This window comes from Bombus vosnesenskii, unplaced genomic scaffold (assembly GCF_011952255.1).
Source record: "Bombus vosnesenskii isolate JDL3184/JDL3185 unplaced genomic scaffold, Bvos_JDL3184-5_v1.1 scf7180000013302, whole genome shotgun sequence".
NCBI lineage: Eukaryota > Metazoa > Arthropoda > Insecta > Hymenoptera > Apidae > Bombus > Bombus vosnesenskii.
In genome coordinates, this window is record NW_022882951.1 from 720,729 (window position 1) to 746,658 (window position 25,930).

The 25,930-nt window shown below is 33.8% G+C and overlaps 6 protein-coding genes across 6 annotated transcripts; all 6 read left to right on the plus strand.

Moving 5' to 3' along the window:
* Window positions 1–829: 829 nt before the first annotated feature.
* LOC117234165 (secretin receptor-like) lies at window positions 830–3,649 on the plus strand (the record flags this gene model as incomplete). The annotated part of the gene is made up of 8 exons (XM_033495109.1): window positions 830–1,216; window positions 1,545–1,639; window positions 1,707–1,872; window positions 1,959–2,121; window positions 2,498–2,628; window positions 2,760–2,851; window positions 3,011–3,149; window positions 3,245–3,649. Coding segments are annotated over 8 exons (1,431 nt in total), but the record flags the coding sequence as incomplete, so codon positions are not given.
* A 2,138-nt stretch (window positions 3,650–5,787) lies between these two features.
* Window positions 5,788–8,862, plus strand: LOC117234149 (helix-loop-helix protein 1-like). Its single transcript, XM_033495080.1, has 4 exons — window positions 5,788–6,302; window positions 6,677–6,788; window positions 7,669–7,952; window positions 8,429–8,862. Exons 3-4 carry the CDS (start codon window positions 7,825–7,827, stop codon window positions 8,580–8,582), a joined length of 282 nt encoding a protein of 93 aa, XP_033350971.1. The 5' UTR covers window positions 5,788–6,302; window positions 6,677–6,788; window positions 7,669–7,824; the 3' UTR covers window positions 8,583–8,862.
* A 3,771-nt stretch (window positions 8,863–12,633) lies between these two features.
* On the plus strand, window positions 12,634–15,037 carry LOC117234119. The gene is made up of 7 exons (XM_033495034.1): window positions 12,634–12,740; window positions 13,047–13,312; window positions 13,403–13,660; window positions 13,939–14,188; window positions 14,592–14,660; window positions 14,738–14,827; window positions 14,900–15,037. Exons 1-7 carry the CDS (start codon window positions 12,642–12,644, stop codon window positions 15,035–15,037), a joined length of 1,170 nt encoding a protein of 389 aa, XP_033350925.1. The 5' UTR covers window positions 12,634–12,641.
* Window positions 15,038–16,270: 1,233 nt separating this feature from the next.
* On the plus strand, window positions 16,271–18,539 carry LOC117234197. Its single transcript, XM_033495185.1, has 7 exons — window positions 16,271–16,369; window positions 16,469–16,734; window positions 16,883–17,137; window positions 17,437–17,689; window positions 18,093–18,161; window positions 18,240–18,329; window positions 18,402–18,539. Exons 1-7 carry the CDS (start codon window positions 16,271–16,273, stop codon window positions 18,537–18,539), a joined length of 1,170 nt encoding a protein of 389 aa, XP_033351076.1.
* Window positions 18,540–19,705: 1,166 nt separating this feature from the next.
* On the plus strand, window positions 19,706–21,970 carry LOC117234218. The gene is made up of 7 exons (XM_033495207.1): window positions 19,706–19,804; window positions 19,927–20,192; window positions 20,341–20,595; window positions 20,895–21,147; window positions 21,524–21,592; window positions 21,671–21,760; window positions 21,833–21,970. The coding sequence occupies exons 1-7, from the start codon at window positions 19,706–19,708 to the stop codon at window positions 21,968–21,970; spliced, it is 1,170 nt and encodes a 389-aa protein (XP_033351098.1).
* A 1,046-nt stretch (window positions 21,971–23,016) lies between these two features.
* Window positions 23,017–25,635, plus strand: LOC117234204. Its single transcript, XM_033495190.1, has 7 exons — window positions 23,017–23,301; window positions 23,401–23,666; window positions 23,814–24,068; window positions 24,366–24,618; window positions 25,022–25,090; window positions 25,168–25,257; window positions 25,330–25,635. Exons 1-7 carry the CDS (start codon window positions 23,017–23,019, stop codon window positions 25,456–25,458), a joined length of 1,347 nt encoding a protein of 448 aa, XP_033351081.1. The 3' UTR covers window positions 25,459–25,635.
* Window positions 25,636–25,930: the final 295 nt, after the last annotated feature.

Genomic DNA, 25,930 nt, shown 5'->3' on the forward strand with positions numbered 1-25,930 from the left:
GAAGTTATTCAGAAGTTATTTAGAAGTTAGTTATATATTAAAGAGCAGAAGATCGACAAAAATGAACTTATCGTATTTTTCTAGTATGATCTTTATTTTAGTTTTTATTTTGTATCTATATTTCTGCAAATAAATGGAAAGAGTTTAATAAACAAACAAGTCATTTGCCGGAGAAATAATACGTGTTAATTATTTTGAGAGAGGATTCGTGGATAAATATTCACAGTGAAGAAATCGAAGATACGTGGCTGACACGTAGCTGACTTATTCTACTTCCAGTCTGTCCCTCCTCCAGGTGACTATAGCAGTATAGCTATAGTAAGGAGAAGACAAAGGGCGAGGCATGATCGCAAACATCCCCGTAGCCATGTAATCCACGAGCTGGTCACTTCAATACCAGATTTCAAAAGGTTCACATCAGTGTTTCTGTGCTACTCATTTATTCTTGCCGTTCAATACTTCAAAGATATATTTGATATCACAAAATTTTCCTAACGTTTCACCAAACTTATTCTGGACCGTCAACGTTTTAATCAATTTTGTCATCTCGAATGACATTAAGTGTACGAAATGACATCGACTGAAATGGAACCAGTAGTGAAGGTCAACGCAACGTCGAACATCGAACGTTTCTTCATCGAACAAAAACAAAAATGCGATGGATTGATGACAGAATGTAAGTCTATTAACGTGACTAATGTTTTTTATATTCATTTTCCTTTTTTTTTTTTCCTATTCCAAGAATAAAAAGGAAACAATGAAAGTTCGATGAGAAAGACGAAAGTCGTGGGTATAAAAAATAATCTTTTAATCGTGTACGTATCTTTAACAAATAGATCAGAACATAACGTCACAAAACTCAACGTTACAATTTCGCCATTGCCCGCCACATTTTGATGGGCTACTTTGCTGGTCGTATACCGAAGCCTCAACCATCGCCATTCTACCTTGTCCTCCTGAAACTGGCCTGATATACCAGTTAAATTCCGCAGCGAATAATCTGGAGTCGAATGTTCGCGTTATAGCGATGGCTACGAAAGCTTGTCTTCCAAATGGTCAATGGTACACAAATTACGACAATATTCCCGGGAGTAATTACAGTTTATGCGAGTTGTCCGATGAATTCACTACTCGTTACCTCATGGAGACCATCCTGGAAATAGATGAGATGACCGATCCTCGAGACTACAGGAACTTTGAATCTTTTCTCTTGGCTGTAAGAATTTTCAGCTTACACGTGTCTATTTAAAATTAACTTATTTCAGATTTTCTTGTCTATATTTTTATCGCGTAAAAGAAATTTTTGCCAACTTCCTCGCAAAAGAAGATCACATCGCTAAAATTTACAAGAAAGTGAAGTCATTCCTTTTCGTAACTTTCGGAATTATTTCTGCCATTTATACCGTGCACTATAACTTTTTAAAACATCTATTCTATATTTAATATATTTTATAGTTATATTTGACCGACGAATTTTATATTTAATAAAATTATAAGTTTTTCAAAATGTAATTCTATAGATTTAATTTCTGCTTTTGTCGTAGAAATGGCTGCCTATCGTCAGGCTTGTCTCTCAAATCGGCTATACCACATCTTTCACTATGCTGGTTATCGCGATGATTATTTTCTCTCTACTCAGGTACTCGACTAATTGTGTTTCTTTCCTTGTCCCGGTTCTTGTTGTAACAATCGACTGCCTCGCTTAGAAAACTCAGAAATCCCAGGAACAGGCTTCACATGCATCTGTTCGCCTCTTTCATAATGAGAGCGTTCATGGCACTGATCAGAGACTGGATCTTCGTCGATGGCATTAGACGGACGGTGGACGTTGTTTATCTCGACGAGAAAAACGCTTTTATCAAGCAACGAAACGTAGGCATGTCAAATACTCGATTAAAAGAGATAGTTAAACTGGAAGAGAAAATCGATGGAAATCGATGTACAATTAAGATAATCAGTTTCAGACGATGATTTGTAAAGGCATCACGAGTGTGTGGCAGTATTTCATCGTTGCTAATTATTCTTGGATCCTGATGGAGGGTTTGTACCTGCATAATCTGGTCGTCTGGGCATTTTTTGCGGATAGTTCAGCCATTAATTTGTATATTTTACTGGGCTGGGGTAAGATTATACAAACGTAATTTATTATACGATTAATTAAGTACATAATTATTTGACGATGTTGCAAGACCATTCGAGTACATTTCAAAATTAAGATAAACTGATTCGATGTCGTTGTAAAATTAATTCAAAGCCTTTGAAGGTGGTTTCGAAAAATTTACATCAAATTTACATCAAAGTAATTTAGAAAGTCATTTTAAAATTGCATATTTAAAAATCCTTCGAATTATTAAAAAAAAAAAAAAAACATTCAAGGTCGTTTAAAGAACCCTGACATGCACACAGTGACATAACACGTGTTCGATAAAGATCGCGTAATACACGTTAGAAATACGAAGGACAGGAATAGGACGTGATTTTTATTTGTACAATTAAGGATTGCCCGTTTTCGTGGTTGTTCCTTGGGTAATAATACGAGCCACGATCGAGGACACATTTTGCTGGACCACTCACCAAAATCCTTCTTTATTTCTTCTTATAAGGATCCCCATCGTAATATCGATTTTGGTAAGTGACGTACCTTTCAACGAGGGATTAGGCTCGTTGATTTAAAAAAAGATTCCTACAGAAGATGTTATAGGAAAATTTCAGCGAATAAGAACTACGAATTAATAACGCGATGAACTATATGTTATTAGTTCAACTTTCTGCTGTTCCTCAACATTGTACGTGTCCTGTTCATCAAATTCAAGACGTCCGTGCATTTGCAACGGAAAAAAATGCAGTACAGGTAAATTTATAACTCGTACTCTTTCCTTCGTACTGATTTATCGCCGCTCGATGCGCAACTTTTTGTATTGAAGATGAAAGAACGTACTTTTATTGCGATATAAAAGAATAAATGGATTATTATCAGTGAAGAATATATAAATTTGTTTCTCTTACACAGTAGGTGGGCCAAATCTACTTTGGTATTGGTGCCCCTGTTTGGTGCTCACTATACTCTATTTCTTGGGCTCTCCTATCACAAAGATAACCGCGTGGAACTGGTCTGGCTCTTCTTCGATCAATTCTTCGCCTCGTTCCAAGTACTTCTATTGGCCTTAAAAGAAAAAAAGAAATAAAAATTTGTAAAGTAAAAGTACGTAAACTTAGAAAATAAGAAAATGCACCATTTCTTCAGGGTTCTTTCGTGGCACTGCTTTACTGTCTGCTGAACATCGAAGTTAGAACGGAAATAAAACGAGCCTGGACGATAAGATGGTCGAAAAAGGCGAACCTCTGCTTGTCAACGTCTCGAGAATCGAGAAGAAGAAAATCTACTCGTCAATGCAGACAATCGAACGATTATGAACATCCAACAGTCACTGGTGCCACTGCGAGGAATGCATTACGATCGAATGATTATTGGCCAAATATGCTAGAAATGGAGACAAGATAGAAACAGCTTTAAAAAGAAACACTTTTATATCTGCGAATTTTATATCTTTATATCCAGCTTTTCGTGTATTTTATTCATTTTTAAATCTTCGGTAGATCGAGGTTCTTCTATGTATAATAATTAATTTCGTATTATAGTATAATTCTAAATTTTACAGTTGGGCGTATTTCGATTCTTTTCTATTTTTGTAATTAATAATTCGTAGCCTTTAGCTTTATATCACTTCATTACAACCAGAAAATCTGATCGTTTAAAGAAAATTCCAATGTAATATTTTTAACGTTAAGGAATATGTATCGTAGAACTATGATATATTTTATGCAATTGGTAATACAATGAAAATAATTATTCCTATCATTGGTACAGTGCATATATCTTTATTAAAGCACATCTGTCCAACAAAATACGTGACTTTTTCAACCGATAACGACGACTGTACGTTCCTATGTACCAACAGGCACTGAAATATCGATCATACTGTTCCTGATGCCACCCTGTTCGTGCTGCACCCTTGCGTTTATCGCTCGCTTCGCGATATTTGTTCTTTCAAGAAACAGCTTTTTTAATTCAAAGATCTCACCAGATTTTGCCAATTAATTTCTTTTCTCTTCCATATTCGACTCCTTCGATATTTCTCAATCCATTGTCGTGTAACATCGCGTACACGTAATATCGTGTCACACGCGTGAGAACGAATTTTGACTACAGTCCAAAAAGGATACATTCAATTTGTTTATTTCTATGAAAAAATGTGTTCACTGACGCTTCGAAAATTTAATCCTAGTCTTTTATTCACCTTCTCCTTAATTGCTATGTTCGCCTTTCAAGTCGTCCGTCTCTTCGTTCAATTCTCTACACAGTTATACAATTACTCAGTTACAATCTATCCAGCACGCAAGAAACACCAAACGAGCGTATAATAGATAGATAGAGAGGAAAACCATAACAACCCCTTCTTTGAAATTCGTTGCTTTGAAAAGTCGCGTGGCAAAAGTCACGTGCCAGGAAGGGGTGAGGAAAGGCGTCGAAAAGACAGGGGTTGAGTAACGAAGCGTGAACTATGTCATGACATGCGCGACCAGAAGAAACATTAATCGAAAGCCGAACAATTCAAGTGCGGTTCGCCTCATCTCGTCTCTCGTTACGACGATGTAATCTGTAACACGTGTTGCATGGCATAATGTATATTATATCGTCGTGTGAATGTGATTACTCGGAGTACTGTTGAATCCTTTATCGTCGAGCCCTAGTAATTTGTCAGAAGAATTTGTGTAATTTCTACATTTGTATCTCGTAGTTGGATAAACCCTTTTACGTTAAAAACTTTTTATTCGCGTTGTATAATATCTTCTTTGTCGACAAAAAGGAGTTTCCGATTTTCACCTGTTTCAATCTTGCTCTTACGTAAACGAGCGAAGAAATTTTTAATGATTCCAGGAAACTTTTAACATAGAATTGAGACGAGAAATAACGGATATCGATAATAATTTGATTATATTTCGCTCAGACTTGACATGTTTTCTTACGTTAAAGAGATACGGATGCATCGAAAGTGACGCAAAGGACGGAGAGTCAATGACGAAAATTGAGACTTTAAAGCGAACTTAATTAATAAAACATCGTAAGAGGAAAGAGAACGAATGCGGATTTTTGTAGAGTAACTGTCAAACGAAACACAAAGTGTCGCCAATTCTTTCATCGTGTACCTAAAAGAGATCGAAGCAAGTAGCGAAAGGAAAGGAAGAAACATACACTTTGTTGAAATCAATTTCTCTTGCCCCAGAGATATCAATACAAAAATAAAACGGAGAAACAAAACCAAAGCATACAAACTGCTGTCAAATAATTCAACGTTGTGTGACGATCACTGTGCCTCGCGTAAAATCCTCCGATCAGAAACGCAAAAATTGGACGATTCTGAAGAGAAAGAAGAAAAATGCAATTTGTTAAAATCAATTTCTCTTTTCCCCAAAATATACCAATATAAAAAGACGAAGAAACAAAACGAAAACAAAGAAACTGTTGTCAAATGATTCAACGCTGTGTAACGATCACTGTGCCTCGCGTAAAATCCTCCGATCAAAAACGCAAAAATTGGACGATTCTGAAGAGAAGGGAGAAGAATGCACCTTGTTAAAATCAATTTCTCTTTCTCCAGAAAATACCAGTATGAAAAGACGAGAAAACAAAACAAAAGCGTAGAAACTGGCATGAAATAATCGAACGCTTGCCCGACAATCACTATTCCAAATTTCTCACCTATAGTCCTCCGATCATGCACGCAGAAGCTGTACAATTCGCATGATCGATAAAATGGTCCATCCATTCCCGTACTCGCATCCACGAGGAGCAGAAGCGTCCCATGGCCCGTGACAGCGACGCGATGGCGACCGGTTTGGGGCGGTCTCACCCCCTGTTTCTCGCGATACCATTGGAGAACCAAGGGGATGCTGCACGAGAGAGACGAATGAACAGAGACCGAACGATGAACAACGAAGGGATGTTTTCAGGGGCGTGGTTTCAGCAACATCGAGATGATCCTTGAAATTGTTCCTCGGGGTGCATCCTGTCCACGCGACAGCCAGAAATCTTATCAGAGACATCGTCTATCTCGTCGAGTAATCGTGTTTGACTGATTCACAGGGTGAAAGGTATTTTTGTGCTTGGATGCTTTTATGAGAAAAAAAGTTTGGAAGATATAAAGCATTGAATACAGTGGCGTGACATGTTTTTGAAGTATGTAAAGAAATTGATAATCTGTGAGTGACGGTGGTCAGTTGAAGTCTCAAGTAATACAGGTGTAAGTTTCTAAATTAGTTTAAAAGTTTGATTAATAGGAATTGGTATGTTATATCAATAGGAAGAGAGGGAGAGAGAGAGAGAGAGAAGTGAACATATCGAGAAAACTTTGCTTTAGATTCATAAAGATTTTTGATGTGTCATCGAAGTGCTTTTTCAGTGAATTACTATGTTTACTGTAACATGGACGCGTTTAAAGATAATTTAAATAATCGTTCAATTATTAAATTTGTTAAATATTCGTTGAAAAATACATAGTGTGAGCGGAAAGGATAGTGTCGAGGTGTAAAAAGTGTGTTACAATATTCCTTTTGGCAGATACATTTACTCGATACGAGGTATAATACAATTATAAAGAACGAAATACTTTTACAGAGGGAAGACAGTAATTTTTCGACGTTAGTTATCGACGAAGGAAAAATGAATTATTTAAAAAAATTGGAAGACTTATCGAAGACGGGAATAGAAACTGTGCAGTGATCGTTTGGTGAGTTTCTAAACTTTACTTTGCTTTCGCTTGCTTTTTAATCGAATGTCTAAAATTTAAAATCGATTTTAATTATAAAAAATGAAATAGAGCGAAGAGCCCGCAACTCGAGTTCCGATACATTCGTCGAATAATAAAATTTGCATGAAAAAGGTGAGAATCGAGGCGGGGAAAAGTTGGCAATAAAAGTGAAACGGCATCGAAATCTGGCAAATTTCATGAAATATTGAAGCAACCGCGAGAAAATGTCCATACGAATTGCCGGTTTACCATAAGAATCAGATTGAACGAGATCGGGGGTTGTTCTGTGTAAATAATTAAAAAGGGATGGGTTGCGTGTCATGCGAACCAGCCAAGTTTTCCTGAATAATACAATGACACTTTTCGTCGGTTTCCATCGAATTTCTCGGAATTTAAGAGCCCCCTGAGCATCGAAACTATTCTTTCTTTCATAGCATCCTGTTTACCTTTGGTTTTCCTCGTTTATTCATCCGTACTACGTCTTTTTCTTCGACCGATTTCCTTCGATTCTATACGCTTTGCATCCACGAGAATTTTAAAGTACTATTCAGATATTATTTTTTTATTTGATATTTCACGATAAAGAAAATTTATACGAAAGGGCGTTAGAGAAACGATTAACCCTTTCTATTGTCCGTTGCACTTGTTTTCACGCTTGTGTCGAATACGTATGGCAAATATTTGACCAACTTATTACGTTTCCCCTTTATTCCGAATTTTTCCTCGACGCTTATTCCCTTGAGATTCGATTACACGTCAACGGGTAACTCTGAACATCGTCGAAACGACGACAGAAACTGACAGATTATTTATTAATTTACGTTGAATCTACACGATCGAACGATATATTACGTTTCAGGTTTAAAGCATGAAAATGGATGCTTCACTGGCAATATCCGTTCTCAATAATTCGAGCCTTTATCCGCGAAGAAATTGAATGTTAATTTATTAAGGAGAAAGAAGAGGAAAGGAAAATTATCTTTCTTCTGGCAAATTCCTATTGATCGAAGGCAAAATGGCGAATGGCGGTCACGGTGTGGTTGTAAACGGGGTTGGTGCACCTGGTGCTGGCACCCTTTCGAGGGAAGAAAGACGTCGACGCAGAAGAGCGACGCAAAAATATCGAACTGCACACGCCACGAGGTAAAAGTTGCGTAAACGTACGCGTAAATTATCAAAATACCTTTAATTATCGTTAATTATCGTCATCTCCTATTAATCTCCTATATTTAATATATTTAAACTTTCATTTTTACACCTGCTGCGTCTTTCTGCATCGTCTAGATCGCTTAAAGCTTCCAATTTTGATCGAAAGATTGGTATCTTATTAATTTTGACTAACAAATATTTTGTACTCTCGGAGAATGCCGTTTTGTTATATCATTTGAAGTATTTGTTGCATAAATGTACTGCATTGATCTTGCGAAATTACCGAAACTGCTTTAACCATTTAATTCCAACCGCTTCCTCGATTTTTCCTTCTTGAACAATCAAGATCTCAAGTATCAAATATAAATCTTCAATTGTTAAAATTAAAATAACGACAAATTTTCGACGAATATTTTGATATCTTCGTTGCAGAGTTGGAACTTCGCATGTTAATTATTTATTCGTCACAGGGAAAGGGTTCGAGTAGAAGCTTTCAATTTAGCCTTCGCAGAGCTTCGGAAGCTTCTGCCAACTTTGCCACCGGACAAGAAACTCTCGAAGATCGAGATCCTACGACTGGCCATCTGCTATATCGCCTACTTGAATCACGTCCTCGAGGCTTGAACCGACCAGGAGTCACTCTATTTTTGCAAAAACCTAATCCTGTGTCATCCGGCATGACACTTCGATCACGGCAGAAGAAAGTATAAACCTTGCCAGTTTTAATATTTTATTAATATACATATACGTAACTCGATCTTTTGTAGATAATCGAATCGATAGGAACTTGTAATAATTAATCTTATTAATGCGATATTTATGCTGCAAATGTATATTAAATTAATACGAATCGCTTTATCGCTCTTCTTAAATACCATGAAAATATTGCGATTAAGGAACACTCTCATAGAAACTGTGTTTATCCTAAAATATTTTATACGTTTCGAATATTTCAATCTCATTTCTTAATTTCCCATGTAAAATAAAAATAACCAGGCATTTCTGTTAAATCGTTAATAAGACTTTGTTAAATGATATTAATATTTTGTTGACTGGCTGTTTTATAGAAAATCTAACAACTTAATTTTATGCATGAAAACACGACGAGTTTACTCGTGACTGATCAACAATGCGTTAAAAGACGATCATCTCGTTTATAGAACTAATTTCTTGTAAAGAAGAACCTGTTCCATGATAATTCCTATCATTGTCATTGTACTTCAATCGTTTCAAGTGTCGCATACTCGAAGGATATTCAAGTGCAACTATTCGAAATTGCCCGGAAGAATGCCCGAAACTCTTAAATCAATCTCGTTTCGTGAATTAACCCGATTCCCGAGGGATCTTCACGCCCCACGAGTCCACGTATCCTAAATTCTCCGTTCTGTTCGTATAGTCGTACAATTGAACTCACCGAACCTCCCTATTTACCGACCATCATCGAACGAAACAGACTTTTCCACTGTAACGCAACGAGACGAGCTGTAACTTCACGGCTCGTCGACTTCACTTCTCGTTTCTATTTTTTTTTTTTTTTTCTGCAATCTATTTCCACGAGATTCGACGTGAGAATAATAGAAGTGGAATTTTTATGGAGTTTAGCTTGGTCAAAGTGCATTATGATAATGAATTGCACTCGATTTTCTTTGCAAGGGAAGGACCTCTCACAAGGTACAATGTTAACTTTCTATTTTCGTATATTAGTATATTATTATATTAGTATATTCTTGGTTACTGTGTTGATCGTTAAGAGAATAATTAAATAAGAATAATAAATAATCAGATGAGGGAACGAAGATGATAAAATAAAACGACCGTAAAAAGACGTTGAACCTCAGAGTTTGATACGAACACGTATCGATTGTCTCGTGAGAAATGAGATAAAAATAAGAAATATCCCATTATCCATTGTGGTTGTCTTTTACTTGTGTTAGTCTTAAACAAAGCTCTACAAATTTCATTTTTACTTTCTTACGAGTCTCATGTGAAAAAGTTTCTTTAACTCGGCGCTTTCGCCACGGCATCCTCGGAACTGAGAACGTTTTCGATACACAAGTTGAAACAATTTCTGTTAGTAAGAAAAAAATATACGCGTAAGTATTCCAGTACTTCATACAGATAATATACAGGGTGGTTGGTAACTGGTGGTACAAGCGGAAAGGGGTGATTCTACGCGAAAAAAGAAGTCGAAAGTATAGAATAAAAATTTTTTTTTTTTTAATTTTTCCATCGAGACAACGATCTACAGTGAGATACGTTGTAACGAGACGCGATAAAGTGCAGGCGTACCGAGCGAAAATTCAAAGTCGATTTTCTCGAAAACAAAGCCTCGAACGAAAAATCTTTATTCTATATTTTCGACTTCTTTTTTCGCGTAGAATCACCCCCTTTCCGCTTGTACCACCAGTTACCAACCACCCTGTATAATACGGTGTGGAACGTATGAATGAAAATAATGATTTTGTGTCATGCTATATTAGAGATAATTGAGGACATATACATATTTATGTACGTTATAAATAAATTAAATTAACTAAAATATAATATTCTGTATTCGATTCAATAGCAAAATCAAAAACATTTAGGACGTTGATAATTTTTCACGTATACCGGATACTATTATTTGATTACATATTAGTGCAATCTCTTGAAATGATCGTAAGCACTCGAAACTATATTAATCGATCATCACTCGCGTCTCGTGCATAACGCATAAGGTCAAGGCAAGTTAATACAATTTCTTCGTTATAATTCTCTATTCATGAAGCTAGTTCTCACTTTTAATAATTACATATCGAGAAACGAGTCACGTTAACGTCGCGCGTATATATCGATCGAAAAATTGAATAATTTTTAACATTTTCTATGTTAATTTCTACAAATATATTAAAATAAGAACGAAGAATTACGTGGCAACAACAGAGAAAATAACCATATTGAATCACACGATTGCACTTCCGAACTTCATAGATCCAACTGAGCATCGATTCAGACTTATATGCAGCTGACTTTGAAACACGTTGCTGATTGTTGTGCTTTCTGTCATTGCAATTTGTCGACAAATATACGATACAACACATAGCATGGAGTATAACATAGAAAGTGCCATAATCATTATATGCATAATCATAGCGATCGTTGGTCTGTACCGATCTAAGGTGAATACGTAATGGATCTTTTTTTAATTATATAGTATAAAGCATCACACTGTTTCTTTTGAAAAATAAAAAAGTATATTTGCTGGTGTGTTTATTATTTTATATTTTAAGAAGTAAATAAATAATATAAATCAGCGAAGTATTGATTTTTGAAACAATTGAATATTTAAAAAATTATCTTTAAGAGAATTTAATCTATTTACTAAAAGAAAAAGATGTTTATTTATTTGACATATCTGAAACAATGAAAATCTATTCATCGAATATTACTGGCTAAAGCAAGTATAAAAATACAGAAATGCAAAATGAAATTTTCACTCAAATTGTACACTGTAATTACTTTCGTTCTTTTCGTTTATCATTCAGAATGCATCGTCTTATCGTATAAGACATATCCGATCTCCATATGTCCAATACGTGTCCATCTGCAAAAGAACTGATAACAAACATCAAGACGTGCCCTTTTCGACGCCATTCAACTCTTGCTTCAAACGTTTTTCTCGTGCAGTAAATAATTTTATTATAACGTGAAGTAATAAAGTAAAATGCTTCGTGCTATTTAAAATGGGCTATATCTATGGCTTTCCTCCATAATATCACGATAATTACTTCCTATCTGATCACGAAATTTAGACATATCGTAAATAATGCAATTGGAAGTGTTAGTGGAAATTAACATCATTTTTCGAGAGAAAGGTTTAACGCGACCTATGGTTCTGTAGTACAGAATACGACGCAAGCAGAAAAGATGTTAACCTTTGGTCCTTCAACTTCAAGATCAGGTCGAATTTTGTGGCAACCTTTCACGTCAGGCTCCACTATACTGAGAATGTACAATCACTGTACTGTGGAGATTTTGACTCCAATTTTGTTTCATACCATACGCCATACCTAAAGGATAAATTAAATTAATTAGAAAATATTCTAATATTCCATGTACGACGCAATATCAATTGAAACACGCCTAGTACATCACCGATTTTTCACATATGTTTAATAAAACAATTAGTGCAATCTTCTGAAATGATCGTAATCGTTGGAAAGGATATTATTCGATCATCACTTACGTTCCGACGATATCTCATAAGGTCACGTCAAGGTAAATTATCCACTTTTCCTCCATCATAATTTCATAGATTACATTATATCGAAAACATGAAAACTTTTCTTATATCTAATAATTGAATATCCGATATTCAATATATCCGGGAATCGCTAGCACCTTCAGTTGCATAGAGGAATGAGTCACGTTAATATCGCGCGTAGATATCGCGCTGTAGAACGTTGAACAATTTTTAACATTTTCCACGTTAATTTCTAAAAATAAATTGAAACAAGTATGAACAATTACAAGGCAACAACCAAGATAATAACCATATTAAATACCATTGCGATACTTCGAAACTTCATAGATCCAGTTAAACATAAATTCAGATTTATATGCAGCTGGATTTTGACTACGTTTCTGGTTGTCGTTTTTCCTCCCATCATAATTTACATACAAATGAACGATATAAAACAACACATGGCGTATAACATAGAAAGTGTTACATACATGTTTCAATATATCATCCATGATCTTGGATACATAAGCATAGTGATCATTGGCCAGTACCAGTCTAAGGTAAATTTTTTCAATTACTTAGTATAATTTGTTTCCTACGAAAAATGAAAAAGTATATTACTAAGTATATTTATTTCTTATTCTGTATTTGTTAGCGAATAAATAATATAAGTAAACGAAGTATTAAGTTCTCAAATAAGATGAACGTGATTTATTTGCTAAGAGAATGTTTATTTACTTGACACATCTGAAATAATCAAAATCTATTCACCGACTATTACTGTGCAAAAACTCGAAAAGGGAAAATTACATTTTTACGTACATTAAACGATTCAATCGCTTTTAAATTTGTCGTTTATTATTCAGAATGCAATGACGTTGATAGAGCGCATTGACAAAGTGGACAAAATTTTCAAGGAACTAGGAATTGAAATCGAGTATCGCAGTTTGTTTCGTCACATGATGATCGTCGGATCCTTCTGGTTATTAAATGCGGTCATAATATTTGCACTTTTCATAAAGATGTTAATACAACGCTCCGCACTGTATACCACAGCATTTCTTATATTCATTTACTGCTACATTACGAACGCCCAATCAATCATTTTATACGACTACAACACTGCCGTATAGTACGTAAACAATCTTCTTTAATAAAATCATTTTCCGTGCACCTGGAAGTTTAAACGTTGCTACTTCTCGAAATTCTTTTGCTATTACAGTTGGCTAGGATCGCGATTTAAAAATATAAATCAGCTCATGGAAACGTTTATCTTGAAGAATTCTCAAGTAGAAACAGAGGATTCCGATACGGAAATCATCTTCGAACCGAGTCATAATTTTCGAAACAGATTCGAATTGGACGATTGGTTGTCCGAACGAACTGTAAAAGTTTTACAAGTAAATTCCACTAACAACACTCGGAAGTTAAAACAAAGGTCACTGTCCGACGATAAAATTCGTTTACTTCAACGAATCAGGTAAATAAACGTCGAATCAATAACAATTACAGCCACGGATAATGGCAAGTATAAAAACACGGAAAGAAAATGATAAAACAATATTTCTAGACGAAATTGTCTTTGGCGATTAAACCTATTGCACCATTTGAGCTTTTCTTTTAAAATTCTGAATCGAGAGTTCGAGAATTCTTTTGTAAAATGTATCTGTAATTTACACTTCCTCTTGTCTTTTGTCACTACATATTGTTATGAACTTTTGGACAAATAAAAAGATTTGAATATTTGCCAACTTGAAGATTCGCGCATCTGCAAGTGTGCAACATATCGAAGATGGTGAACCAAATATTCAACAGCCAAATATTAATATACACGATCGTGATACTACTAAATTGTAGTATATCTGTCTACTTCTTGTACATGCAATTCTCCAGACCATCTAATAGCATAATTTCGATAGAATTAATAATGATGTACGTGCTGAACAACGTCCTTGCTGCACTGAAAATCCCTCTAATGAGCTACGATTGCGAAAATACAATGAGACAGGTGAAAACTTTGTTCTTCGCTTCTTTTAATCCCACTGCGTGGGCCAATCTTCAGCAAAACGTATTTTCCTATTATACTGCAAAATGTCATTAATTATGAATAACAGCGTATTGCAATTGGTATATTATCGTTAGAAAGAATGCTACTAATTTATTTCTTTCAAATACTGTCGATAATATACACTATTATTCGTGCGTAATTTAAAAAATTTTCCTCTATTTATTTTCCCAATAAAAGCAGGTTTCTGCAATAGAAACAATTTTCATATTCTTGTAGCGTACGTACCAGACGGTGAAGTCATACTTTTGTGAAATCTTTGCTTAATTAACCCTTTGCTTGAGCTCATCAAGTTGGATTATTTTTTGTGAAAGGAAGTAACAAGTTTCACTCGATCGATTTTCAGGCTAACAAAACGATAGGACTCCTCCACGCATGTCCTGTGGACGGGAGAAACGCAGAATTAGTAGAGGAGGTAAAAAAATTAAAATTTTATTAATTTACATACTAAAAGAAACTATCATAAATAAAGTAGGATTAATCTATTGGTAGATCCTCCAATTTTCATGGCAAATATCTTACACGCAACTTGAAAGAACAAAATCGGTTCATTATATATTAAACTATGGTTCCGTTCGATACGTTAGTATACTTCTTTACATGGATGTATTTCTCCTTGGATTTATTACAAATTTATTCGTTTAACTTTTACAGTGTCTCAACTTCGTAATATCTTATTTGGTGATTATGATACAATGGAGCCAGCACTTGATAAAGAAGGATTCAATAATAATCACAAACAAAACCACCACCTTTCAAACGTTACAAGAGAATACGAGCATAGTAGTATAATAGTATAACGTTGGACACTTTTCGATAGCGTCTTGTTATGGAATTATAAAAGTCGCACATGAGAACTGTAATTAATCCTTAATAAACTGCACCTCATAAAAATGACTTCTTTCACACAATCACCTTAGGATTTTAAATCGTTAAAGGTATGTTGAGGTACGAGGTACAAGATATAACGTGATAAAATTTAATGAAAAGAATCTTTGTTCTTCATCCCTTCAACATTTCACGATATACTGGTACATAAAAATTGAACATTTTTGGATGCTCTTATTTCGTTATGTCGTTGCGAAAGCATAATTTATTAAAATATGCCCGAAGCAAATTATTTCTTGGCACGAGCGTGTTAATATTTTCCTATATGAAATAACGAGATGCATCGAGAGAAGTGTTTGTATATCAAAAAGTATATATGTTTGACAACAAAATTAATAATAACAGAGCATTCCCTCTTCAACGTCATTTCACTATTGCTTGATAGCTTTTTGTCAGGTAGTAAATGATTTTAAAGTAATATAATGTGAAAACATAAAGTAAAAAGCCGCACTCTATTTTGGAGTATTTAGGAATAATTTCCTGTTTTCTCATTAATATTATGTTATTTACTTCCTATCTGACTGCGACATACAAACATATATAATGCATCAATGCAAACATATTCATGCAACGCAATACCAATTGAAACACCTCAAGAACATCAACAATTTTTCAAGTACATCGAGTGCAGCAATAAAAACAATTTCCTAAAGTGATCGCGATCATTCGGGATTATTATCATTATTCTACCAAGAAGTACCATTTGTCGATAAGGAATGAAATCAAATTAATTGCTATTTCTACTTTATAACTTTCTACGTTCCTATGACATTCTATTAATGAAACTCTGCCTTATTTCTAATAGTTGCATATGCAATATCTGAGTCCCTATCAACTTTAGTTGCACAGAGAAGCGAGTCACGTTAATGCCGCGGGTTAATATCGTTGAAGGAAAGTTAAAAAATTATTCACGTTTTCTACTTGAAATTTAAAAAATAGATAAAAGCAAGAATGAAAAATTACGAGACAACAACGAGGATAATAACCATATTGAATTACATGGTGGCACTTCGAAACTTCATAGACCCAAGAAAACACCGATTCAAATTTATATGTAGCTGGATTTGGAACACGTTGTTAATTGTTGTGTTTTCTGTTTTCGCAATTCATTCACAAATACAAAATATAAAATATCACATGGTGTATAACATAGAAAGCGTCACATACATGTTCCAATATACCACGCATGTACTTGGATACATAAGCATAGTGATCATTGGTCTGTACAAATCCAAGGTGAAAACACAATGGATCTTCTTTTAATTATATAGCAATGAAATTTTTACGCAAATTTAATAACTTCATTACTTTTGTTTTTACTCGTTTATTATCCAGAACGTATCGGCGTTGATAAAACAGATCGACAAAGTGGACGAACATTTGAAGAAATTGGGAATTGAAATCGAGTATCGCAGTTTGCATCGCCATATAACGATCGTCGGATCATTCTGGTTACTAAATGCGGTCGTAGAATCTGCAATTTTCATAAAGATTTTAATACACAACATTTTACAGCCTCCGGAAGCATTTATTACCTTTGTTTTGTATTATATAACGAACGCCCAATCAGTCGTATTATACGACTACAACACAGCGATTTAGTATGTAAACAATTAAAAAGCAGATATTGTTCATCATCTGTACCATCATGCTTCATTGGATTATATTCGATATTTTCATTACATTTTACTCTAAAATATTTCAATATAATTCTTTTCCCTATCTTTCAAAATTTTACTGATATTACAGTTGGCTAGGATCGCGATTTAAGATTATAAACGAGCTTCTCGAAACGTTCCTCTTGGAGAAATACAAAGTAAAAGCAGAAGACTCCAATACGGAGACCATCTTTGAACCAAGTCATAATTTTCAAAATAGATCTGAATTGCACAATTGGCTGTCCGAACGATCTTTAAATGTTCCAGAAGTATCTACGACGAGCGGCGTTTCGAATGTAAAACAAAAGATCGTCCAAGAAAAAGTTCATATACTTCGGCAAATTAGGTAAATAAAAATCGAATTAATGACAGTTACAGCAACGGATCTTTATCAGTTTTTTATGTTTTCCATTGAAAACATAAGATAAAACGGCGACGAAAGACAAAGCTACTTTATAAAAAAAAATTTTATTCGTTCAATGAACCTATCGTATTATTTGATACACCCTTTTAATTTTGCGCTGAGAATCTGTAAATTTTCTTGTTTGACGCAACTCAGATTTAACCATTCATTTGTTTGTCAGTATATATTATTTTACATATTTCGTCAAATATATAAAAATATGAAAATTCGCAAATTTAAAGGTTCGTGCATCTACAAGTGTGCAAAGTATCAAAGATGGTGAACGATATATTCAACGTCCAAATATTAATGCATACGATCACGACACTGCTACATTGTACTATATGTGTCTACAGCTTCTACATGAATCTTCACAGAGGGCTTAATTTTATAATAGATCAATTGGATATGACATCAATATATATGTTGGACAGCGTGGTTGGAGTCTTGAAGATCGCTTTAATGAGCTACGACTGCGAATATACAATGAAACAGGTAAAAACTATATTTTTAATTCTTTAACTCTGCTGTGTTGGTTATTTTTCACCAAATCATATTTTCTTAAGTTATGAATAATAACTTGCTACTTGGGAATTAGTACGTCGTTAGGAATAATACTAACAATTAATTTTGATTCGTTTCAAAGACTGTGATACATACCACCATTCGTTCATCGATTTTAAAAGGCTTTCATTACTCGATTTTCCAATAAAAACAGATTTCCCTGCAGAACAATTGTCATATTTTTGCAGTATACGTATAGATATGGTCATATTTTTATGAAACGAACATGTTGTATGTTATAAGATGTTTACGTTCTTTAGCAGGAATGAAATAAATTTTTCCACTGTTTTGGAAAAGCAAGTAACAATGCTTGACACGATCAATCGATTTTCAGGCTAACAAAACGATAGGAAACATCCACGCGTATCCTGTGCACGAAGGAAACGCAGAATTAACAGATGAGGTAAAAAAGTGGAAATTTTATTCATTTACAGATTAAAACGAAATTATCGTAAGTAACGTAGAATTAATCTATTGGTAGATCCTCCATTTTTCTTGGCAAATATCATACACCCAACTTGAAAAAACGAAATCGGTTGATTATATATTGAACTACGGATTCATTCGTTACGTTAGTATACTACTTTACATGGATTTATTTCTCCTTAGATTTATTAAAAATTTATTCGTATAATTTTTACAGTGTCTTAATTTCCTAATATCTTATTTGGTGATTATGGTACAATGGAGCCAGCATTTGATAAAGAAGGATTCAATAATAATCACAAACAAAACCACCACCTTTCAAACGTTACAAGAGAATACGAGCATAGTGGTATAATAGTATAACGTTGGACACTTTTCGATAGCGTTATGTTATGGAATTATAAAAGCCACACATAAAAACTGTAATTAAAGATTAATAAACTGCACCTCATAAATAAGACTTCTTTCACACAATCACCTTAGGACCTTCAATCGTTAAAGGTATATTGAAGACGAGGTACAAGATACAACGTGATAAAATATAATCAAAAGAATCTCAGTTCTTCGTTCCTTCAACACTTCAAGATACAGTGGTACATAAAGATTGAGAATGTTTCCATGCTTTTATTTCATTGCGTCGTTTCGGAATCATAAATATCGAAATATCGAGATGCATCGAGAGAAGTGTTTGTATATCAAAAAATATGTGTTTTGCAACAAAATTAATAACATCAGAGCATTTCCTCTTCAACGTCATTTCACCGTTGCTTCAAAGGCTTTTGCCACGCAGTAAATGATTTTAAAGTAATATAATGTGAAGACATAAAGTAAAAAGACTCATTCTATTTAGGGTGGTTAGGAATAATTTCCTGTTTCCCCATTAATATTATGTTATTTACTTCCTATCTGACTGCGACATACAAACATATATAATGCATCAATGCAAACATATTCATGCCACGCAATATCAATTGAAACACCTCAAGAACATTAACAAACAGTATATCGTATGCAGCAATAAGTACGATTTTCTGGAGTGGTCGTAATCATTCGGGACTATAACAATTATTCTATCATGAAGTACGATCCGTTGATAACGAACGAAATTAAACTAATTGCTTTTCCTACTTTATAACTTCCTACATTCCTATGACATTCTGTTAATGAAACTCTGTCTTACTTCTAATAGGTGCATATGTAATACCTGAGTCGCTATCACCCTTAGTTGCACAGAGAAACGGGTCACGTTAATGCCGCGGGTTAATATCGTTGAAGAAAAGTTAAAAAATTATTCACATTTTCTACTTGAAATTTAAGAAATAGATAAAAGCAAGTATGAAAAATTACGAGACAACAACAAGGATAATAACCATATTGAATTACATGGTGGCACTTCGAAACTTCATAGATCCAAGAAAACACCGATTCAAATTTATATGTAGCTGGATTTGGAACACGTTTTTAATTGTTGTGTTTTCTGTTTTCACAATTCATATGCAAAAACATAATATAAAACATCACATGGTGTATAACATAGAAAGTGTCACATACTTATTTCAATATACCACGCATGTACTTGGATACATAAGCATAATCTTCATTGGTCTGTATAAATCCAAGGTGAAAACAAAATGTATCTTCTTTTAATTATATTAATAATGGAATTTTGTTTTGGAAGTAATGGAATTTTTACGCAAATTTAATAACTCGACTACTTTTGTTTTTGCTCGTTTATTATTCAGGACGTATCGGCGTTGATAAAACAGATCGACAAAGTGGACGAACATTTGAAGAAATTGGGAATTGAAATCGAGTATCGCAGTTTGCACCGCCATATAACGATCGTCGGATCATTCTGGTTACTAAATGCGGTCGTAACATCTGTAATTTTCATAAAGATTTTAATACAAAACTTTTTAGAGTCTCTGGCAGAATTTATTACCTTTGATTACTTTTACATAACGAACGCCCAGTCAGTCGTATTATACGAATACAACACAGCGATTTAGTATGTAAACAATTAAAAACAGATACTCTTCATCATCTGTACCATCATCCTTCATTTGATTATATTCGATATTTTCATTACATATTTACTCTAAAATATTTCAAAATAATTCTTCTCCCTATTTTTCAAAATTTTACTATTATTACAGTTGGCTAGGATCGCGATTTAAGATTATAAACGAGCTTCTCGAAACGTTCCTCTTGGAGAAATACAAAGTAAAAGCAGAAGACTCCAATACGGAGACCATCTCTGAACCAAGTCATAATTTTCGAAATAGATTTGAATTGAACAATTGGCGGTCCGAACGATCTTTAAATGTTCCAGAAGTATCTACGACGAGCAGCGTTTCGACTGTAAAACAAAAGATCGTCCAAGAAAAAGTTCATATACTTCGGCAAATTAGGTAAATAAAAATCGAATTAATGACAGTTACAGCAACGGATCGTTATCAGTTTTTTATGTTTCCCATTGGAAACATAAGAAGATACGGCGAAGAAAAACAAAGCTACTTTATAAAACAAAATTTTATTCGTCGAATGAACCTATCGTATAATTCTATACTCCCTTTTAATTTGGTGCTGAGAATTTGTAAATTTTCTTGTTTAACGCAATTCAAATTTAACCATTCATTTGTCTGTCAGTATATATTATTTTACATATTTCGACAAATAAATAAAAATATGAAAATTCGCAAATTTAAAGGTTCGTGCATCTACAAGTGTGCAAAGTATCAAAGATGGTGAACGATATATTCAACGCCCAAATATTAATATACACGATTACGACACTGCTATACTTTACTATATGTGTCTACAGCTTCTACATGATGTTTCACAGAAATCCTAATTATATAATAGATCGATTCGATATGACATTGATATATATGTTGGACAGCATAGTTGGTACATTGAAGATCGCTTTAATGAGCTACGACTGCGAATATACAATGAGACAGGTAAAAAATATATTTTTAATTCTTTAACTCTGCTGCGTTGGTCATTTTTCACCAAATCATATTTGGGAATGATGTTGGCAATTAGTATATCGTTAGGAAAAATACTAACAATTAATTTTGATTCGTTTCAAAGACCATGATACATACCACCATTCGTAGATCGATTTTAAAAAGTTCCATTATTCGATTTTCCAATAAAAACGGATTTCTCTGCAGAACAATCATATTTTTGCAGTATACGATATGCTCATATTTTTATGAAACGAACATGTTGTATGTTATAAGATGTTTGCGTTCTTTAGCAGGAATGCACCAAATTTTGACACTGTTTTAGAAAAACAAGTAACAGTGTTTGACACGATCAATCGATTTTCAGGCTAACAAAACGATAGGAAACATCCACGCGTATCCTGTGCACGAAGGAAACGCAGAATTAACAGATGAGGTAAAAAAGTGGAAATTTTATTCATTTACAGATTAAAATGAAATTATCGTAAGTAACGTAGAATTAATCTATTGGTAGATCCACCATTTTTGTTGGCAAATATCGTACACGCAACTTGAACAGACGAAATCGGTTCATTATATATTGAACTATGGATTCGTCCGTTACGTTAGTATACTTCTTTACATGGATGTATTTCTCCTTGAATTTATTAGAAATTTATTCGTTTAACTTTTACAGTGTTTCAACTTCGTAATATCTTATTTGGTGATTATGATACAATGGAGCCAAAACTTGCTAAAGAACGATCCAATGATAATCGCAAACGAAACCACCACCTTCCAAACGTTACAAGAGAATACGAGCATAGTGGTATAATAGTATAACGTTGGATACTTTTCGATAACGTCATATTATGGAATTGTAAAAGTCGCACATGAGAACTGTAATTAATCATTAATAAACTGCACCTCATAAATAAGACTTCCTTCGCACAATCACCTTAGGATTTTAAATCGTTAAAGGTATGTTGAGGTACGAGGTACAAGATATGACGTGATAAAGTTTAATGAAAAGAATCTTTGTTCTTCATCCCTTCAACATTTCACGATATAATGGTACATAGAAATTGAACATTTCTGGATGCTTTTATTTCGTTATGTCGTTGCGAAAGCATAATTTATTACAATATGCCCGAAGCAAATTATTTCTTGGCACGAGCGAGTTAATATTTTCCTATATGAAATAACGAGATGCATCGAGAGAAGCGTTTGTATAACAAAAAGCATATATGTTTGCCAACAAAATTAATAACATCACATTATTCCCACTTCAACGTCATGTCACTATTGCTTGAAAGCTTTTTGCCAGGCAGTAAATGATTTTAAAGTAATATAATATGAAAACATAAAGTAAAAAGCCTCATTCTATTTTGGGGTGTTTAGGAATAATTTCCTGTTTCCTCATTAATATTATGTTATTTACTTCCTATCTGACTGCGACATGCAAACTTATATAATGCATCAATGCAAACATATTCATGCCACGCAATACCAATTGAAACACCTCAAGAACATTAACCATTTTTCAAGTATATCGAATCCAGCAATAAGTGCAATTGTCTGGAGTGATCGTAATCATTCTGGATATAACTATTATTCTACCGTGAAGTACCACTCATCGATAACGAATGAAATTAAACTAATTGCTTTTCCTACTTTATAACTTCCTACATTCCTATGACATTCTATTAATAAAACTCTGTCTTACATCTAATAGTTGCATATGCAATACCTGAGTCGCTATCACCTTTAGTTGCACAGAGAAACGGGTCACGTTAATGCCGCTGGTTAATATCGTTGAAGAAAAGTTAAAAAATTGTTCACGTTTTCTACTTGAAATTTAAGAAATAGATAAAAGCAAGAATGAAAAATTACGAGACAACAACAAGGGTAATAACCATATTGAACTACATGGGAGCACTTCGAAACTTCATAGATCCAAGAAAACACCGATTCAAATTTATATGTAGCTGGATTTGGAACACGTTGTTAATTGTTGTGCTTTCTGTTTCCTCAATTCATGCACAAATAGAAGATGGAAAATATCACATAGTGTATAATATAGAAAGCGTCACATACGTATTCCAATATATCACGTATGTACTTGGATACATAAGCATAGTGATCATTGGTCTGTACCAATCCAAGGTGAAAACACAATGGATCTTCTTTTAATTATATAGCAATGAAATTTTTACGCAAATTTAATAACTTCATTACTTTTGTTTTTACTCGTTTATTATCCAGAACGTATCGGCGTTGATAAAACAGATCGACAAAGTGGACGAACATTTGAAGAAATTGGGAATTGAAATCGATTATCGCAGTTTGCATCGCCATATAACGATCATCGGATCATTCTGGTTACTAAATGCGGTCGTAGAATCTGCAGTTTTTATAAAGATTTTAATACAAAACCTTCTACTACCTTGGACAGCACTTATTGTCTTTATTTACTGTTACATAACGAACGCCCAGTCAATCGTATTATACGAATACAACACAACGATTTAGTATGTAAACAATTAAAAACAGATACTCTTCATCATCTGTACTATCATCCTTCATTTGATTATATTCGATATTTTCATTACATTTTACTCTAAAATATTTCAAAATAATTTTTCTCCCTATTTTTCAAAATTATACTGTTATTACAGTTGGCTAGGATCGCGAATTAAGATGATAAACGAGCTTCTCGAAACGTTCCTCTTGGAGAAAGACAAAGTAAAAGCAGAGGACTCCAATACGGAGACCATCTTTGAACCAAGTCATAATGTTCGAAATAGATTTGAATTGAACAATTGGCTGTCCGAACGATCTTTAAATGTTCCAGAAGTATCTACGACGAGCGGTGTTTCGAATGTAAAACAAAAGATCGTCCAAGAAAAAGTTCATATGCTTCGGCAAATTAGGTAAATACAAATCGAATTAATGACAGTTACAGCAACGGATCTTTATCAGTTTTTTTATGTTTTCCATTGAAAACATAAGATAAAACGGCGACGAAGGACAAAGCTACTTTATAAAAAAAAATTTTATTCGTCCAATGAACCTATCGTATTATTTGATACACCCTTTTAATTTTGCGCTGAGAATTTGTAAATTTTCTTGTTTAACGCAACTCGGATTTAACCATTCATTTGTTTGTCAGTATATATTATTTTACGTATTCCGACAAAAAAAAAATTTGAAAATTCGCAAATTTCAAGGTTCGTGCATCTACAAGTGTGCAAGGTATCGAGGATGGTGAACGATATATTCAACGCCCAAATATTAATATATACGATTACTACTCTGCTATATTTTACTATATGTGTTTACAACTTGTACATGACTCTTCACAGAGGGTCTAATGCAGTAAAAGATCAATTGGATATTATATTGATATATATGTTGGATAGCGTGGTTGGTACCTTGAAGATCGTTTTAATGAGCTACGACTGCGAATATACAATTGGACAGGTAAAAAATATAATTTTAATTCTTGAACTCTGCTGTGTTGGTTATTTTTCACCAAGTCATATTTTCTTAAGTTATGAATAATAACTTGCTACTTGGGAATTAGTACGTCGTTAGGAATAATACTAACAATTAATTTTGATTCGTTTCAAAGACTATGATACATACCACCATTCGTTCATCGATTTTAAAAGGCTTTCATTACTCGATTTTCCAATAAAAACAGATTTCCCTGCAGAACAATTGTTACATTTTTACAGTATACGTATCGATATGCTCATAGTTTTATGAAACGAACATGTTGTATGTTATAAGATGTTTACGTTCTTTAGCAGGAATGCACCAAATTTTGACACTGTTTTAGAAAAACAAGTAACAGTGTTTGACACGATCAATCGATTTTCAGGCTAACAAAACGATAGGAAACATCCACGCGTATCCTGTGCACGAAGGAAACGCAGAATTAACAGATGAGGTAAAAAATGGAAATTTTAATCATTTACAGATTAAAATGAAATTATCGTAAGTAACGTAGAATTAATCTATTGGTAGATCCTCCATTTTTCTTGGCAAATATCGTACACCCAACTTGAAAAAACGAAATCGGTTGATTATATATTGAACTATGGATTCGTCCGTTACGTTAGTATACTTCTTTACATGGATTTGTTTCTCCTTGAATTTATTACAAATTTGTTCATATACGTTTTACAGTGTTTCAACTTCGTAATATCTTATTTGGTGATTATGGTACAATGGAGCCAAAACTTGATAAAGAACGGTCCAATATTAATCACAAACGAGACCACCACCTTGTACGAGAATACAAGTATAGTAGTATAACTATGCATAGTGCTCGATAGAATCGTATTGTAAAATTATGAAACACGTAGGTAAAGTCTGTGAGTGTTAAATATTAATACAATGCGTCTCGTAATTAACGTTCCTCTCGCAAAACCGCCGTACAATTTGCAATCCTTACACATAAATATGTTGAGGTACAAGGTACAAGACATACAACGCGACAAAATCTAATTAGGAAAATTGTCATTGTTAACGTAACTATAAAATATACATCTAATAACGTATAAGAAATGATAGTATTTGAGGACTCTACGAGACGTAGTGTATGTGTACTGGAGCTTGATTCGGTGTAAAATACCACACAACTCGTATGTGTCGTAACAAATATATTTAAAGGAAAAAACACTTACGATGAAATAATATTTTTATTCCCGTATGAATTACAAAAATATTCTTATCTCTTCGTTATTTTACCAAATTATTGACATTTTACCAAATTATTACCCAATTA